This window comes from Gambusia affinis, linkage group LG10, assembly GCF_019740435.1.
Source record: "Gambusia affinis linkage group LG10, SWU_Gaff_1.0, whole genome shotgun sequence".
NCBI classification, from domain to species: domain Eukaryota; kingdom Metazoa; phylum Chordata; class Actinopteri; order Cyprinodontiformes; family Poeciliidae; genus Gambusia; species Gambusia affinis.
This window is the reverse complement of record NC_057877.1, coordinates 12084322-12101643: the sequence shown is the minus strand read 5'-3', so window position 1 is coordinate 12101643 and position 17322 is coordinate 12084322. Positions and strand designations below refer to the sequence as shown.

General features: G+C 39.2%; 1 protein-coding gene across 3 annotated transcripts; it reads left to right on the top strand.

Moving 5' to 3' along the window:
- Positions 1-15819, top strand: elovl1b (ELOVL fatty acid elongase 1b). Of its 3 annotated transcripts, XM_044128718.1 has the most exons (9): positions 10335-10404; positions 10796-10891; positions 13442-13544; positions 13624-13814; positions 13949-14029; positions 14137-14193; positions 14273-14378; positions 14670-14806; positions 14920-15819. In XM_044128718.1, the coding sequence occupies exons 3-9, from the start codon at positions 13475-13477 to the stop codon at positions 15283-15285; spliced, it is 1008 nt and encodes a 335-aa protein (XP_043984653.1). In that variant the 5' UTR covers positions 10335-10404; positions 10796-10891; positions 13442-13474; the 3' UTR covers positions 15286-15819. The 3 variants fall into 3 exon arrangements, with proteins under 3 accessions (XP_043984652.1, XP_043984651.1, XP_043984653.1); XM_044128717.1 differs by lacking the exons at positions 10335-10404; positions 10796-10891 and adding an exon at positions 1-181; XM_044128716.1 differs by lacking the exons at positions 10335-10404; positions 10796-10891 and adding an exon at positions 40-282.
- The last annotated feature ends 1503 nt before the right edge of the window (positions 15820-17322 follow it).

Here is a 17322-nt window from a genome sequence, read left to right as displayed (position 1 = left end):
CATAAAGTGATTAAGTCATCGGTACCGGGTGGCTCCACCTTCTTACTGCTCCCTCGGAGGGTTGGGTCCAAGAGATTTAAGCAAAAAGGAAGAGGAAGCTGAGCTAACTTAGCAGTGACACACGTTTCCTTTATCAGCCAGATTTCAACAGACTGGGCGGCGGTTTACTTTGGCAAAAGCAGTGAGTAGCTTCCTTATACCGTTTATTGAGAAAAATGTTGAACTTTTTGTACCAGGAGTTACTTTCAAGTGGCTTGGTTTGAGGAGAAAACAACAGAAGAGGTGTGTAAAACGCGACTGTTTTGTACAAGTGTTAAAACCGCTTTGAAGAAACCTTTAAAATGTTGGACGCAGTATAACGGTTTGTGGATAAAAAAAAAAAAAAGTGGCGTTATTTTGCTTTCTGTTGGTTTGAAGTTACAGTGTTAAAAGTTACACCCGGAGTGGTGTCAGGAAGTGTGTCCTGTTCTGGAGGGGAACTTGTGGTGAACATTTGCATCTCAATCCGCTTGTTTATTCAGGCTAATTGTTCAGGTTATTGTTGATGGTGTCATGTTTGCAGCTGTGCCGCGAACAATGATCCCATTGACAGGTGTGGAGTGGCTGCTGTGTTTTGAAGTATTACTCTGATCTGAAAGGGAAGGTGACGAGGAGGAACAAGCTGCAGTTTGGATTATGATGAAGGTTCTTCCAGGCTGCTTCACCGTTATGAAGGAAATTTTTAAGATATTTCGCTTATCTGATCTTCTGTTGATCCTACTCATAAGCCAGGAAGCAAAAATAGTTTTCAATGGCGGCTCATTCATAAATATGACTTCAAACTAGGTGGAAAAGTTTTGACTGAAAAACAAAATAAAAAACATAATCAGCACAGCTGTTTATTTCTTTATTTTCCTAGCTCCCCAACAAATGCGTGTATTTTAGTAAACCGTACATATGAGTACAGAGTGTTTTTTTTTGTGTGTGCGTGTGTGTCATTAGGGTGCTGTATAATGTGGACTTTCGACACTGGTGTTGGATTTCATAATTTTGTAGAAACCACCAACAGCAGTTGCCGAAGAATACAGATTAGCGCAATGATAATGTATTTTTCTTAATATGGTCACAAGCAAACTGACAATGTACATTTATAGCAAGTGACTCTAACTGTGCCACAGAAATCCAGTACTTTGATCTGTACTGTATCATTTAGGGCATCATTGGTTCCTTCAAGGAAAGTTCTGTTATTGTTGGTTAAAAAGATTTGATTTTATAATTTTATCTGTTACATATTTAGATTTGGTAAAACGTACTTTGTGCACTGGTTAAAAATTATAAAATGGGAACAAGGTGGTGTTATTTACCTTCCAGCTGGTCATCATTGATCCCTTTTGTTTATGTGTGATTGTTGGCCGAGTTAAACTATGGGTTCTAACGAACTGTTAACAACGCAAACATAATCTGTAACCAATGGTGGTGAGGAGGGCATGGTCCCAAGGTTGACCAGCCACTATCTAAGCTCTGTGGGTGATGCAAACACAGTGCCAGTGCTGTTGCCATTATCTCCACTGTGTCACTTTTTCTCATCGCGTCATCAGCCTCCAGTGTCAACATCCTGTCTGAAGGGTTTGAATAATTTGAATAGAACAGATGGCAAAGCAAGAGACAATGTATAGATGCTGACCTATTTGAAAGGCTTTTTTTAAATTATTATTATTTATTTCCTCCTTCTTCTTCGGTGCAATAATTGTCACCAGTTCTTTGTGGTTTTCAACTTGGAGAGTGTTTTCCTGTTAGGTGGTGCATTTTCTCTGCTGGTTTTTTGGTATCAGTTTGACGAGTAAAACCCTAACAGGATTGTCAGTTAGTGATTTAGTTTACAGATGCACAGAAAGGTGGCTTTAACATTTTGTGATCCTGCTTTGACGGGCCTGTCTTCTTTGTGTTGTCCAGTGTTTGAACGGGCTCCTGATGAGTGCTTTCATAATGACAACCCTTGGTAAATGTTAGCTCTTTACTTAAGAAACCCTTGGTTTGTTAATGTGGCCTAGCGTAGCTTTGTTAGATAGTGGTGACTAAAAGCTTGATCTGACTCCTTTTTTTTGTTTTTATTCTAGCAAATATTTGAAATTTCTAAATTTTATTGCTTTAGACCAGCCTAAATCAATGAAGCTGAGTATTTATCTCAAACTACAGTTAAAGATTGTTGGGTTAATCGATCAAAAGATGAAATCTTCTTTGAACATTTCAGGTGAGAGCTTGTGTATTGCAGAGTCACTGTCATTAGACTTTAAATGTCTAAGTGTTAATCATTTGCAGACCATCACTTGCAAAAACTGAACTGGAGGAAGAACTGACTAATGGGCAGCATTTTATTTGGGTTAATGACAGGCAATAGATAGAAGAATTACCAATTTTATCAACAACTGTATCACTTTAATATTGTTTATAACTGAATTTTTAAGAAAAAAAAAAAAGCAACTATTAAATTAAAGACTCCATTCCAGAATCAATGTCATTTGGAGGGTGTGACCTTTGGGTCGCATGTGTTTAGAATCCATGCAGTTTTTAGGATGGAGAGAAGCTGGAACATTGGATCGGTTCCAATATTTTTCATTGGAAATGATTGTGTAATATTGATGAGCTTAGGGAAGGATGTCACAAGAACAATATGACTTCCGATTAAATAATTCAGTATTTAAGTAAGCATTGCTAATGTCTTTCTGCTGTTTGCTTGCGGGAGTCATGTATGACATGTAGTTTCGTAATCACTTTACAAGTTTAAAGTGATTACAAAAAAAGCACAGAAAAGTAAAATCTTTTCTGTGCTGCAATAAGAAACAAGTATAAAGTATATTACTAGTATAAAGAGCCTCAAAGCATGGTACTTCATCAACCTATGCTCATTGCAGTGGAAATAGTTCTTTGCTCTGTTGCGTGGTGATGATGATAAATTTGTAACATATTGTACTGACCTGTGATGCACATCAAAGGTTTCCAAACGCAGTACAACTCACTCAGGCAACACTGTTCCTCTGTCACCTCCACACATTTCAGCTTGATGCAGCTAATGGTGGAATTGGGTTCTTCTCTGAGCATGGTGCTTTTGGTCTTTGAGAGAGTTTTCTTATCAGCATGAATACAAACATCATGACTTTTTATGAGACTAATTTGGATGGACGACACACTCTAGCAGAGACGGTAGAGCTCACTGCCTGTGTTCAACAGGGGGTAGTAAACGAAGCGTCAGGGAAGTTTCTGTATTAAATTGCAATGGATTTTCCTTTTTATGGCTGTTCAACCAAATGTTTTAGACCCTGTTTGGCATGTCCTTCTCTTCCTGTCTGCGGCAACATGGCAAAAGTGGAGACGTCAGTCGTGGATCTAGATGGCAGAATAAGGTCCGGTGTTGATTTTGTTATGCTACAGCATTTAACAATGAGCATAAAATCACCTCAGAACTTCCACACGCATTCAACAAGCAAATTTTGATTTTCATGTGCTTTTTTTTTTTTTTTTCTCTTCCCCCATTTGGGTGAGGTCAACTTGACTGAGGTGACTGTGACACTCCGTCCTATAGGTGGTGATAGTGGTTGGTTTGTTTGGAACAGTTTATAGTCATCATTCCCTGTTTTCTCACACAGTATCACCTTAAAACAACAATCAACTGTCTGTGTTGTCTAAAAATTTCCAACCATAAAAGGACAATATTGAGCCTCCCTGGACTGGAACAGATGTTTCATGTTGGAGCAGATGACGGTCACTAAATCTGAGGAGGACAACTCAGTTTACTGGGTACAGAAAGGAAGTGTAACCGGACGCTAGTGATGTTTTGACTTTTTAATGATCTGCTTGTTTAAATTTCCCTTTCTACATAGCCATAAGGAAGTTTGAACAGGCTGAAAAAGCACATTCCATCTAGGCGTCTGCTTGAACAGCTGGCTCTTTCATTTTTGAAAAATTAGATCAAAGGTCAAATGATAAAAACTTGATGTTGGAAACTATATGAACATGTATGACAATTGTGAGTCTCTTTTCTGGATCTTTCTTTATTGAAGAAAGCAGCGGTGTCCATCCAAAGTAATTCTTCTGGAGTTTTTTTTCTTTTCTTTTTTTTTCCCCTAGTTCAACACACCTGGCTGGTGATGATTCACTTGTGGGGAAGTCTCTGATATGGCGAGGGCATAATTGGACCATTTGAATCAGCTGTGATGGAGCAAAGATGCATTTAAAACTGACAGGACACTGGTCCTTGAGGAGTGGAGCGTGACACACGTTGAATAAAGGATCAGTATCAGAGTGTAACTGTTTGTTTGCACAGCAGCTTGTTAGCAGTCATGTTCTCTCTGTAGTGTTATGTTTCTGATTCATAATGTCTTGACAGACATAAAGGGTTTCATTCCACTCATGTTGAAGTCTTGCACAACCCCAACCTGCCTACCAGGTCGGTTTTCACACTGGTGTGGTCTTTAAGCATTATGCTTAGCTATTTGTCACCCATTAAACACTTTGAGGTTTGCCTTGCAAGTGTCTTTCTCTCCGTCCTGGAATGTAGTCATACTGAAATGTCATCATGTTTACAGTAAACGTATTCCCTATGTTTACTGTTGGGTTTGCATAAACTCGGACACACATGAGAAACGTGTGAAATTGTCTGTGAAAAGTTACAGAAATCTGAGCCCTTGGTGAGACTGGGTGACAAAAAGGAAGGAGAGAGAAAATGAGGTTAATGTTCATCGGTAGGCCTTGTTTGGGATGATACTCCCTAGCCTCCCAGCACTTATACACCCAGATCCCAGCACAATGCAGAGACACTGGATGATAGCATGTCAGTCCCACAACAAGTTCGGCAGCATTCCTCACCTTGGAGGAGGTGGTCTATAGCGACTGGCAGGGTCTGTCGATTAAGCTCTTCTATTTTCTTAATGTTTCTTTTTCTGTCTAGTGATGCATTGTGTTTTTATTTATTTTTTTGTTTGTTTGTTTGTTTTTTTTTCTGAGAGATATATTGTACTTTAATCTCGTATGCATGCCTGGAAATAAACATGTGTGAACAAACTGCTTCCGCAAAACACTCTTATCCCATTATGTTAGACTACATGGTACACATTAAAATATACAGGAATTATAAATTCTAGTTTTTTAAATAAGATTTTTTTTTTTAAATAAATATATATATAGATAGAAGTTAGAGCTGCATTGATCAAAATCATTACAGAAAAAGTGTATTGATTTAATGCATTGAGCGTTGGCATAAAGTTTTAAAACTCTTGTGTCCTGAATATCAAATAAAAGTTAGGAACATATACTTGGCTTCATAACTGAGGATAACCTTGTAATTCATCTAGTGGGATGGAACTGGTCAGAATCATCAGCTTGAAGAAATAATGGAGATCTGATGGGCTTGTTATGGATTCTGTGTTTTTCCTCTATCTCTTTTATCCTCTCCTATCTGCTTGCACACACACTCTGCAGCTTACATAACCATGTTTATGTGTGACTGCCGCCAGTCATATGTAAACAGACTGAAACCGATTAGACCTTCAGGGAAGGTGCAGATTGCAGAAAAGAATAAAAAGCTAAACTTGCGCTACAATCTTTTGTCTCACTTGGTTAAAGCCATAAGGTGAGCCAAGTGTGGCCCCAGTGCTGGACGGTGAATGCCACTCTGTATCTGTTCCATTTAAAGCCTGTTTTTATATATAACCAAATTCCATTATTTCTCAAGGTAATTTACACTTAAGGGTTCTGAAACTGGTTAACGAATCTGGGTGGTGCACAGAGACAAAAATGAATGAACTCCAACAGGCTTTAAAAGTGACTCAGGAAACATTTGACCCCCTTGTTCGGCCTGTCTAAATTGTGTGACTTTCTGTTCCAGTCCAGGCACACATGTAAAGATAGATGATATGTTTCAGAACCCATCTTAGTAGTCATCTTTTACTGTCTGATTATGTTGGTGTTTATTTAGTAGCCGGGTCTGGCTACTAAATGAGTACAGATTTGTAAAATACTGGTAGTTGCTCTCCTGGTTCTTTCTGATATGTGGAAAATCTGCACAGCTCATCGATTTAAATTTTTACTTTTTGTGATGGAAAATCTAAGTTTAGCTCCCAGCTGTCTGTGATCTGTTTTGTCACTTCCCTGTTTAAGAAAATATGTTGCAGAGCTTGCATAAAATGAGTGTCTTAGTTGCTGCACGTGCTTCATGATGACATAACTGCAGAACAAGTTAGGGTGAGATTAGCTCCTACACATAGTGAAACTGTTTGTGTCCCCATAAACGTCAGACTGGAGAACACAGAAGGGCTTACTAACAAAAGGCATGTTCCTAACAATTTTGACCTCAGTATGTCGCCCTGCATGATCTATTGCCATGCATTACTGCTTTTTGTTACGTAATAATGTTTTTTTTTGTTTTTGTTTTTTTTTTCCCTGAAACAGATTTGCATGCTGTCACCTTTTGCATAGTTGACACACTGCACTCTGATGTGACTAATTATGCCTGGTTTTTCTGCATTGTCTTGCAAAAACTCTCACCTATGAAACTACTTAATTGGTGAAGATGTTAAAATGCATTGAATGGCGTAAGAATTCTGCAGAACAAGTTAGCTAAACACAGAACCCATAGCAAGTCACGTGTGAGACAAGCGTGACTTATTGATGAGGCTGCTCAACAATGCAGTATTGCATTTCCTTAAACACTTGGGCAATTACCATTTCAAGTAAGCTTTCTTTTTTGATAAATAATGGTGTATATGAGATTCTTATGAATGGATTAGTTTCAAATACAGCTGGAACAGTGAAATGCAAAACAGATATAACAATGTAGGTTTTAGTTAAAGTGTGAAATGGCCTCATTCTGTTTTTACATGTCATTACTTTGAATGGATTTTCAGATTAAACAGGATTAAATGGTCATATTTTAATAAATAAGAATATCTTTTCTCCCCAGTAACTCAGTTTACGTAGAACACAGTATTTAGATTAATCACAGACATTCTTTTTGTCTGTCGTGATTTTCTGCTTGGAGCTAATGAAAATGCATATGATTAGAATATTGCATCACATAAGTTAAAAAAAAAAAAAACACAGAAAAGTGGGCTAAATGAAATTATGTTTAATACTTTTCATTCATGCCTAATCATTCAAAATAACTATTTCATTAACCTTACTCTGATGAACGAGTAAGGTGTATACGCTGCAGAGGTGTGGGTTATTGCCACATTTCTTTCCCTAAGCCTGGTTTATATGATATTATGAATGTCTGAAAAGTACTGAGCGCTCTGCCTGTTATTGAGATCTCACCTGTATTGTCAAATCTACGACTGCCTGTTTGTTTTTATGCTCTTTCCATTACATACTGGCAGGCTGCGGGCCTCTTTGCTGATAAGCGTAAATGTGATAACATCAGAGTTTACTACTTGTCTAAATTACTTTAATCCCCTCCAACCATTTTCTATTTTCCCCTTACTCATCCTAGTGGATTCTCGATGGGAGGCTGTGGTCGTCTCGTAGGTCAGAATGACCGTCTTGTGTGAAATGCTTCAGTCGGCTCCTACCTGACACTGTGTTTTGTTTTTTTTGTGGTATTCAGAGGGAAGGGTTCAAAGTGCAGTGGAGTAATTCTACTCCAGCCCCCTTCTGTAGGCTGGAAGTCTTCAAGTCAAACCTGCTTGGTTGGAAAAACTAACTATTTACAAGACGCACTCACGTGTATGACGTTTTCAGACAGCTGAGTCGTGCTGAAAAGCTTCAGTCTTATGTAAAATATAGTCTTTGGAGATGAGGTAAATGGTGCTGGATTGCATGGTATTGTTGCTTGCTCTGACGTAACTGCTTCATTTTCCATGATCTGAATTAGATAAAACTCGGTTGATTTAAAAAACAAAAACAAAAAAAAACTTGGCACATGGATGACTTGGAGGTTATCAAGGTAAATTATTGCATGTCAGTGAAGTGATTTACAGTGTTGATTGTAATCAGTATTTGGCAGAAACGTACTCCATTGCGCTGCAAATTTCAGATGAAGCTGTGAAGCATTGCATGTTTAAAGGGGCAAAATGGGAGTTTAAAGCTGATAAGCCTGAGCTGGCAGTACAGACTCAAATTAAGCTTTTATGTGAAAAGCGGATGTTGGCAAGAGTTATTACAGACAATGGTAACACCTAATGATCCCACAATCCCTGCATGAGAGGTTGTTGGCCAACTCAAAGTTTACTGAAGTGCTTTCTTCAATCTAGGGTCATCTTGAACATCAAAAAGGAGGGATCGTTTTTGTCCCTTAATGTCCAGTTAAGCTGGTTGTTTCTGCCTACCAATCGCAGGTAAAAATTGGGCATAGTTTGGTCAATTTAAACCTGTGGTTTGTTTTTTTTTTTTATTCTGATTGTGTCTTAATTAGTGTGGGTTAGTAGGTGCCCGTGTCATTGCAGATGCTACACAATCCATCCCTTTTCTCTTTCTTATCAAAGATCGGTTCCAGTTGGGGGGGAAACTACTTTTGGAACCCTCTGGACAGCTTAAAGTACTACCCTTATTGGCGAGAACCACAAAAATCATACCGTCCTTTTAAAACTGAAATCAATTTGATTTACAGTTCTCTCTTTGGGGATTTTAGTTTTTAATTCTGAAGAATACATTTCTAGCCTTTGCCAATCAAAACTACAAGTCATAAAAACATAAACATGATCAATAGCTTTGTTTCTGGTTTTTTGCACACACCACACTATTGTTTTAAAATGAATGTGATCCCAAAGCATTTCCAAATAGTTTTGGTTGATAATGTTGCTGCATGGCTTGCCTGGGTGTGGCTCTTGGCATTTGACCAAGTGGTTCCCTTTCAGAAAGCAAAACGTTCTTATGCAAGTCCTGCAGAAGAATTTTAAGTATTAACTTGTGAGTCATGTCGACTTTGCTGCAATTATTTTGGTCTACATTATGTTTTCCATCCAACCCTGAGCAAACTTCAGCTTTATCGGCAGCTGGTTTATATGTAGTGCTTTTCTCTCCTCCCAGGGTTCTAGACTGCAACCAATATGGTCAGGATTATTGCACCTGGGAATAAAAATCATAGGGTTAAAAGTCGCAGACTCTGAGGTTCACAACAGATAGACATCAGGCCCATTTCATGATCTCAACTAATCACACAGTAAAAGGTGGGATCTATCCATTTTACGTGTCTACATCTGTATCCTGCAGTCAGTGAGTAGGCTAAGTTAGCCTGACTAGCTGCAGTGACAAGCAAATACAGAAAAGTTAAGGTCAGAGCTTTCCAAAAAGGTATTGCCAGTGCTTTGACGTGGAACGTCCGGGGGAAACCATCCGAGTCTGTAAACTCAATTCCTAAATATTTATGCTCAGTATGCGTCGTTCTCGACGAGTACACTTGTGTTAATTTTAGCATAATTGTCACTAAACGTTCTATCTCCTGGAAACCAAAAAACACCTTTCTGACTCAAAAACTTTTCTTTTTTTTTTTTTTTTTTTATAGAAATGGTTGACAGAAGTTTTTGGTGATCAAGGCTAGATAGGCCACATGAACGAATCATTTTAAATACAAAATACAGGTTGAACAAATGTGCGCCCCTCAAGGAAAACAAGTTATTTTGTGTGAAGTACTTTGGCAGGACACTGTCAATACTTCATTTGTAACTGGTTCTAATGCATTTTGAATTGAAACTCTAAAAAAGCATAATGAATGCATAAATAGAAAATCAGTAGTGGCTGAGATGATGTAGTCCTGCAAAAGAAACACTTTCCTTCACCAAGTTAAACACTGAAAAATGGCTTGGTGGTAATGAAATATTTAGTTTGAGATGTTCTTCAGATATTTGGCACTTAAAACATCTCCCAACTTGAGATTGAGATGTTTAAAATTCAGTTTTTCACCAATTCTGCTTCAAATAAATAACTTTTACTAGATTACTTACAGTTAATATTACGTTAATTTGACAGATTTAATATAAGCTGTAAAATAATGTGATGCAGTCACACGAGTGTAGCCAGTAGAAAACGTTAGTCCAGGTCCATATTCATCTTCTCTTGCTTCTAATACAAACGTAGCGTTTGCCACATTAGAGGCAAGGTGGTGCAGATGTTTTGGGCCATCTTCTACACTTGGGTCATGACATTGTCCCTCAGCACAGCAACAAAAACTGAGGCTAGTTTTGCTTCATGGGTGTTGGCCGTGTAGAGAGCCAGGAAAGACACAACAATAGCCCCCTTCACGATAACAGAGTCTCCTCTGATTTCTTGCCGGCTCCATGTGAATAATATAATCGTCCCACCCGGAGGAGTGAGGGAGGGAAGAAAGGAGGGGAGGAGGGGGTAAACTTGCCTGGCAACTCCAGAGTTGTGTGTTTCAGGGACAGCAGGGTGTAACCGGGACAGCGGTTAAAGGGGACTGAACTTCTGCTTGTTAAGGTATGGCTAGTGGTCATGATTTCACTTTGAATTGTTTGGTAAAATGGGTGTAAATGGGGGCCGCCTGTCCCCCCTGACTCCAGTTGTATCTCTTACGGACGTACAGGACACTCACACATAGTGCTCGCACTCCCTCTTTCCCTCCGACTTTGCCTCCTTTCCTCCTTCCCTCCCTTTCCTTCTGAAGGCTGGTTATTCATCCACTATGTGAGTCAGGGAGGGTGTGACCTTGTGGAAGACTGCTGGTACCAGTCACTCTCAGTTTACTTTCTCACTTTCTTGCCCCTTCTCAGTCTTGTCTTTCTTTTCCCCCTCTGCTGCTTTCTCTTTCTTTCCTTTTTTTTTTTTTTTTTTTTTTTTTCCTTCCGCCTGCTTGCTTGTCTACCTGCAGCTCAAATCAGCTGAGAGGTTTTGCCAAGCCTAAAAAGGAGAAAGACACTTCTGCTTTGATGATTTAGGGAGGAGAAACAAGACTGTTCTTGTAACGGTATGTATCGCAACTTTAATTTGAAGATGCAATAACTCGGGGAATGTGTTCTGCTGATATTTCGAGGCATTTCTGGGGGGGAGGGTAATTTTTATGAAAGAAAATGTGTTCTTAACTTTTTTCCTAACAGCTTTTTTCCTTCCTTGTCCTTTAGTGATCTTTAATCATTAACTTCTAACTCGTGAGCTTCATTTTTCCATCCCCATGATTCATTGACATGGCTTTCTGTCGGGAGAGGGGAGGGGGGAAAGTTACCCCTCCTTTCCGTTTGGTCTCTCTTTCACAGTCATACACCAACCGTTTGCTGTTAAACTTTTCTCGTAATGAATGGGCGGTGGTATTGGAAAGTTTAGAGTTTAGGGGTCGGTGGTGGTAGCAGCTGCAACTCATTTCTCCCGAGAGAGAGAGAGAATGAACAGAGGGCATTTTTCTAAGGTGCTTAAGTGTTCACATGTCCACCGTTGTATTGTGTCATGGGAATACCGGACGGTTTTCTGACCCCTTTTCCCTCCCCACTTCCCACAGTCATGAGAAAATCCTTGTCCTCCTGTTGGGCTATCTGAACCTCAGCTGATATGGGGCACCACTAGAAGCAAAGTCAAGGACTAGTTTACTGCACAACCGTGAAGTTCTGTGCAGGCTTTTAATTAGCGGAGATAAGAGGCAGTGAGTTGCATCTGGTTCTGGTGAAATGGTTGTTATGGTTGCACTGGGGTAATAAGGAAGGGCTCTATCCTTGAATTCCTATCTTCATCTGGGTCTCGGAAAAGGGAAACTCTCTTTTTCTGCTACTGGTTCATAAGATTACAAGATTATCTTGTTGTCTGGTACGATTACTTTTCATAGTCACATTTTTTTCCCTATTTTCTCCTAAAACAAGAAACTTTTAAGCAACGTAATGAAAAGTTCACTTCAAATTGCATCATATTTTGTTATACAACCTTTTATTTGACTAAAATAGTCTGACACGACTTTTGCAAATGTTCAGATGTTGAGATTTGCCAGTGAACAATTCATTCTTACTCGACAGTAACACCATTGGCTGTATCTTTGGGTGTAAAGCTATCCTGAACCTTGTTCACGATTGACCATTGACGTGGCCTTATAGTTGCTTCGGCTTAGCGGCGGCTAAGATGGAGTAAAATAATCCGACCAGTTTCTGATTTAACTGTAAAGCATTTTCTTTCCCAGAACAAGACACACTCAGGACATCAGACATGATACTTTTGCCAAACTGTGTGATGCCTCATCAAAAATTTCAACAACAAATCAAAATCAACCTCAGCTTTTTATGTAAGAGCTATCCGAAATGCCATGTTTCTGGACTGTTGCGCAACACTAGCACGTGCACTTAATGCTTGGGTCTGCAAACCGGCAGTGGTTCATTTTTGTTCTTGTTTTTAAAAGGCCAGTGGAAAGAAACTGGTTGCATGGCTGACAGAAATTTGTCTGGTATGCTTCTCTGTGCCACCTGAAATCTTGGCATGAAGTAACTTTGCTTACTACAAAGTGTTCTAGTAGATGCGTGGAAAACTTTGCACAAGCTACAAAGGGAATGAGAAATGTCCAGTCTCTCCAGTTTCAGGTTGTTGTTTTTTTTGCTTTCAGAGTAAATGTTTATTTGATTAAAACAAACTGACTGGTGGTTGTATAACCTTTCCGTAGGAAATGTAAAACTATTAGCAAATTTCCAAGGACCAATTCTAAGAAATGCACAAAACACATTTTCTGTATTGCAGTTTCCTCCCAAGTTATTTTTTTATTTATTTTTTTTTACTCCCAGCCCTTATCCTCCCTCCTTGCAGGTGCTGTGGTATGTCAGCTCTGACCTTCATTCCAGAGACTGAAATTATTAGCCTTTAATGATGTTGGCTAAAGGAGGACTGTGGGCAGTGAAATCTCAGAGCATTGTAGATTGTACTTCAAACAATGGTTCTCTCAGGGCAAGCCGCACCCTAGAAATCTTCTACTTTGCTACATTGCTTTTCAGCTTGCACTTGAGGTATTAAGCCTTTATAGAAATCAAACGCCTAAGCTTGAAGTCCAAAGCATCATTTCTGGACAATATTTTTATTATATTTAGTTACTCATTGTTTGCTTTGTCAAGAAGTGGGTCTTGTTAAAGAAGTTATGTTAAGAAGTTGTTATAGTTTCGAGTTCAGTGACCAAATGGTTGCATAACTTATTTTTTTTTCTCTCCCAGTGGAATTTATTTGAAGAAAGCAGTCTGGATATTGTCTTTGAACCTTTGGGCTTGACTCCTGAACAATCGGTTCACTGTGGCCTGTGGGTCGTGGCTCCGCCTCTCTCGTATCAGACCATATCTGATGAATAGTTTCAGCCCAGGGCAAAAAAAAAAAAACACTCTAGATAGATAGAAAATATTTTTTCTTGTATAAAAATTATTCAGGAGATGGGACTGGAAGAATAAACTTTGGGCGAACAAGTTAAAATGTCTCGAGGTTGTAAAAACAATTCCAGAGGCGTTTATGCTGCGTTTGGCTTTTCGAACACAAGGCTAACCATGAGATGTCTTTATTTTCCTCGCAGCTAACTTGGTCTCAACAATTCACAACAGCAAATATGCTTTGGAAACTTCAGGAGATGGGCTCGCATGCCTTGGATATCTACAATTACCTCTTGGCAGGAATGGGTAGGCAACTTCCCCTTAAAGTAGAGAAATGCTCTGTTTTCCGTTACTTGTTTCCTGAAGATGTTGCCCTTTGTTCCAGATCCACGGATAAAGGACTACCCATTGATGCAGAGTCCTGTTCCCATGTCTGCAATACTATTGGTCTACCTGTTTTTCGTACTGTATGTGGGACCTCGCATTATGGCCAACCGGAAACCCTTCCAGCTGAAGGAGCCCATGATAGTCTACAATTTCTTCCTGGTGGCTCTATCAGTTTACATTGTGTATGAGGTAGGAATCTTAGACTTGGTCCAAGATTTCGACTCATCAATGCAATTGTAGTTCACCGCTGATACATTTTGTGTGCATGTTCCTTTGGTTTAACATTGCTTCTATATATATATATATATATTTTTTTTTTACAGTTTTTGATGTCTGGTTGGGCTACAACGTATACTTGGAGGTGTGATCCAATTGATACCTCAAATAGTCCTGAAGCTCTAAGAGTAAGTTCACCAAGCTCAAAAACTACCACTAAGAGGGGCGTTGATTACTTTGATTTGAATTTTATAAAAAATAGACCTGCTGTTAATGTGACTTTTCTTTTCTTCAGATGGTCAGTGTTGCATGGCTCTTCTGGTTTTCAAAGATAATTGAGCTGATGGACACAGTAAGAATACCTTATTATATGTATGCATTAATCAGTTTAATAGTTTGATGGTAAATAATTAATGTTGATCTTTTTTTAGATCTTCTTTGTGTTGAGGAAAAAACACGGCCAGATTACGTTCCTGCACATCTTTCACCACTCCTTCATGCCATGGACCTGGTGGTGGGGAGTTGTCTTTGCTCCTGGTGAGTACATGTCAAGCTAACATGAAAATAACGAATAAAGAGACAGAGGCCACCCAGGTTGGGTACAATTGAGTTTTTTCACCCTGCATACCAGAGTGTTGCATACAGACCAGAATGATTAGCTTGGCCTTGTAAAAAGCTTATCAGAAACCTTGACTTATTCGTTTTAGTAGCATCAGCTGCTTTGTAGCTGCAACAGCTCTGAGAGAATGATTAGGATGGAGTCTGTGTTGACCAGGGGAATTATTATTTTTGATTAAATTGGTCTAATGACGCATGTTTTCTCTTAAGGTGGAATGGGATCTTTCCATGCCATGGTGAACTCTTCCGTCCATGTCATCATGTATTTCTATTATGGCCTTTCTGCTGCTGGACCGCGCTTCCAGAAGTTTTTGTGGTGGAAGAAATACATGACTGCCATTCAGCTGGTAAGAAAACCCTGCATTCAGTTCTACAGTTTTATATCCTAATGGAGTTCCTTTAGATATTGCCACTAAAAGAGACATTTTTGTTGTTTTGTTTTTCCCCCCCACTTCAACAGACCCAGTTTGTCTTGGTCTCCCTCCACGCCACTCAGTATTACTTTATGGACAGCTGTGACTTCCAGTTCCCCACCATCATTCACCTCGTCTGGATGTACGGCACCTTCTTCTTCATCCTCTTCTCCAACTTCTGGGTCCAGGCCTACGTGAAGGGTAAGCGGCTGCCGAAACAGGACATCAAGGAACAGAAGAACGGCGCAGTGGCATACGCAAACGGAAAACACCAAGAGAACGGAAAAGTCCACGAAAATGCCAAATTGTATGAGAGCGGCAGCAGTAACGGCATCCACCAGCACGCAGCTACCAACGGCTCCACTCACTATGAGAACGGCCGCGCCCTCAACGGCAAGATGAAAAAAGCTTAGAAACCTTGAAAGGAAGTACCCAGGAAGTATGACCTAGTCAGCTTGTTAAAATTACTATGGATTCCAAAGAATAATTTGACTGTTTTACAGGTTTTTTTTTTTTTTTGTTTTATTAGTTTCTTGTGTAAAACATGGGAGATCAATGTAGTCAATGACATCCACAGTTGGGTTCCACACCTGGTTAGTTGGTTTTGTTGGGTTTTTGTTTGTCTTGTGGAACCATCTATTGGAAGATGATGTATGAAGAGAAGATGTTTTGAATGTTATGTCTTCACTGATGTTGAAAGCAGCTTCATAGTTCAGTGTCACACTGGTGAACTTTTAGCCCATTTGCTGACCTATGACCCCCTCACCCCTCTGTGGACAGAAGACTGTACAGTTTCTATTAAACTTGGATAAAAAAACAGCAGTTTGTAAATAGTTTTACAGAAAGAGGAAAAAAAAAACTAATTATATTGGTGTGCTTTCTAAATTTTGTTACCACGTGTATTTAAAATTTAATTGCCAATAAATTCAGTCCTAAATGATCTGTAACATGTTGGTAGTTTGTTGCCGTTTGAATGATTCGCTGAGTTTTCACTTCGCTGGAGTTTTATATCGAATGTCAAATGAAGAAACTATTTGCAGAGTTTGCAAATGCCACATGTCCCAACAATCTCAAGTATGTGGATTAAGTAGGAGGTAAACAAGTGACCCGTTATACCCCCTCCTCCTTTCTCCATTCATGGCACAAGAAAAGACATGCTGCACACCGGACTTACTTCTGCCAGACTCAACCATGCGTTAGTTGCTGCAGGGTCATTCATGGATTTGTATTTGGATAATCTACCCATTGCTAAATCCAGTCTCAAAGAAACACATGATGGTATTATTTAACAATAATCAGCTAAAAAACAAGGACATCAAGATGTTAAGGTTCTGGAGGTTGAACACTGTCATCATGGTGCATTTGCCAATCTGAACCAAGCCTTGCACGTCTTCATGTTTACCCTTTTGTAATATTTTAGCATAAAATATTACTAGAATAAGTGACAAGCTCTTATTCTAGGAAAAAACAACTTTTAAGGTCAGGCCTTTTAAGATATTCAAATTATGGGATGGTGAATTTGGTCATTAGTCATTTTGCTTGCAAGCTTGGTAAATGTTAAACGGTCGTTTTAGCTCCATCTTCATGAACCCATTTAAAAGACCATAGAGATTTTTATTGGTGTCTGGAAACGCACAGCTGCTTTTCATTCACAGCGTGTGTCTGCTTGAGTCCTGACCAACGTTTTGAACTGCATCGTGTTTCTATGGAGGTGAACAAATAAACTTGTGCTACAGTTGCAGTGGGTGGCTGTATTAATCCACCTAATCGGCAGCAACTCGTTTGCAGATTCCAAGTCTGCCAGGAGTGAAGTAAGCGTCTGGAGTTTGACGAGCTGCCATTCGTCATTTGCCGTTGTGGAATGGTACTGAAGAATGCGTGTTTGTGTGGAAGCGTATACCTCAATGTATAATGCTTGCACTGTAAAAAGAAAGTTCGCACAATAAGTGATCACACTCAAACATTTTTCTAATGACGTGATAGGCCATCATACTCTTCAAGTGTAAAAGGCTGGTGCATGAAAAGTATGTTTTCCCTCCAAGGTGCATCAGTACTGTTAATACTGTGCTTTTTCAGATCTGATGTAAAATCAGGATTGGCTGATTTTAGAAGCGAACAGCTGATCAGATGAGGAAAAACTCATCTGTCCAACATTCTCTTGTGAACGATGATGGTTAACATTTGCTAATCCAGCGTTGTCAAACATTTTGAGGTAGCTTTACATTGCTGACATCAAATAAAACTAAAATCTGCAGACTTTTGTGTGACAAATCCTCCACTATTTCAGAAGCTTTCTGAATGTTTTTTTTTTTTTTTTGTGTCTTAGAAATGCCTTTCAGACCTTCAACTCTGGAAATATGAACTATTAAACTCTTCAATCTGGAAAAACCTTTCTGAGCTTTTCAAAAGGCAAATGCTTACATTTCACATAACATGTTCAAAAACACTAA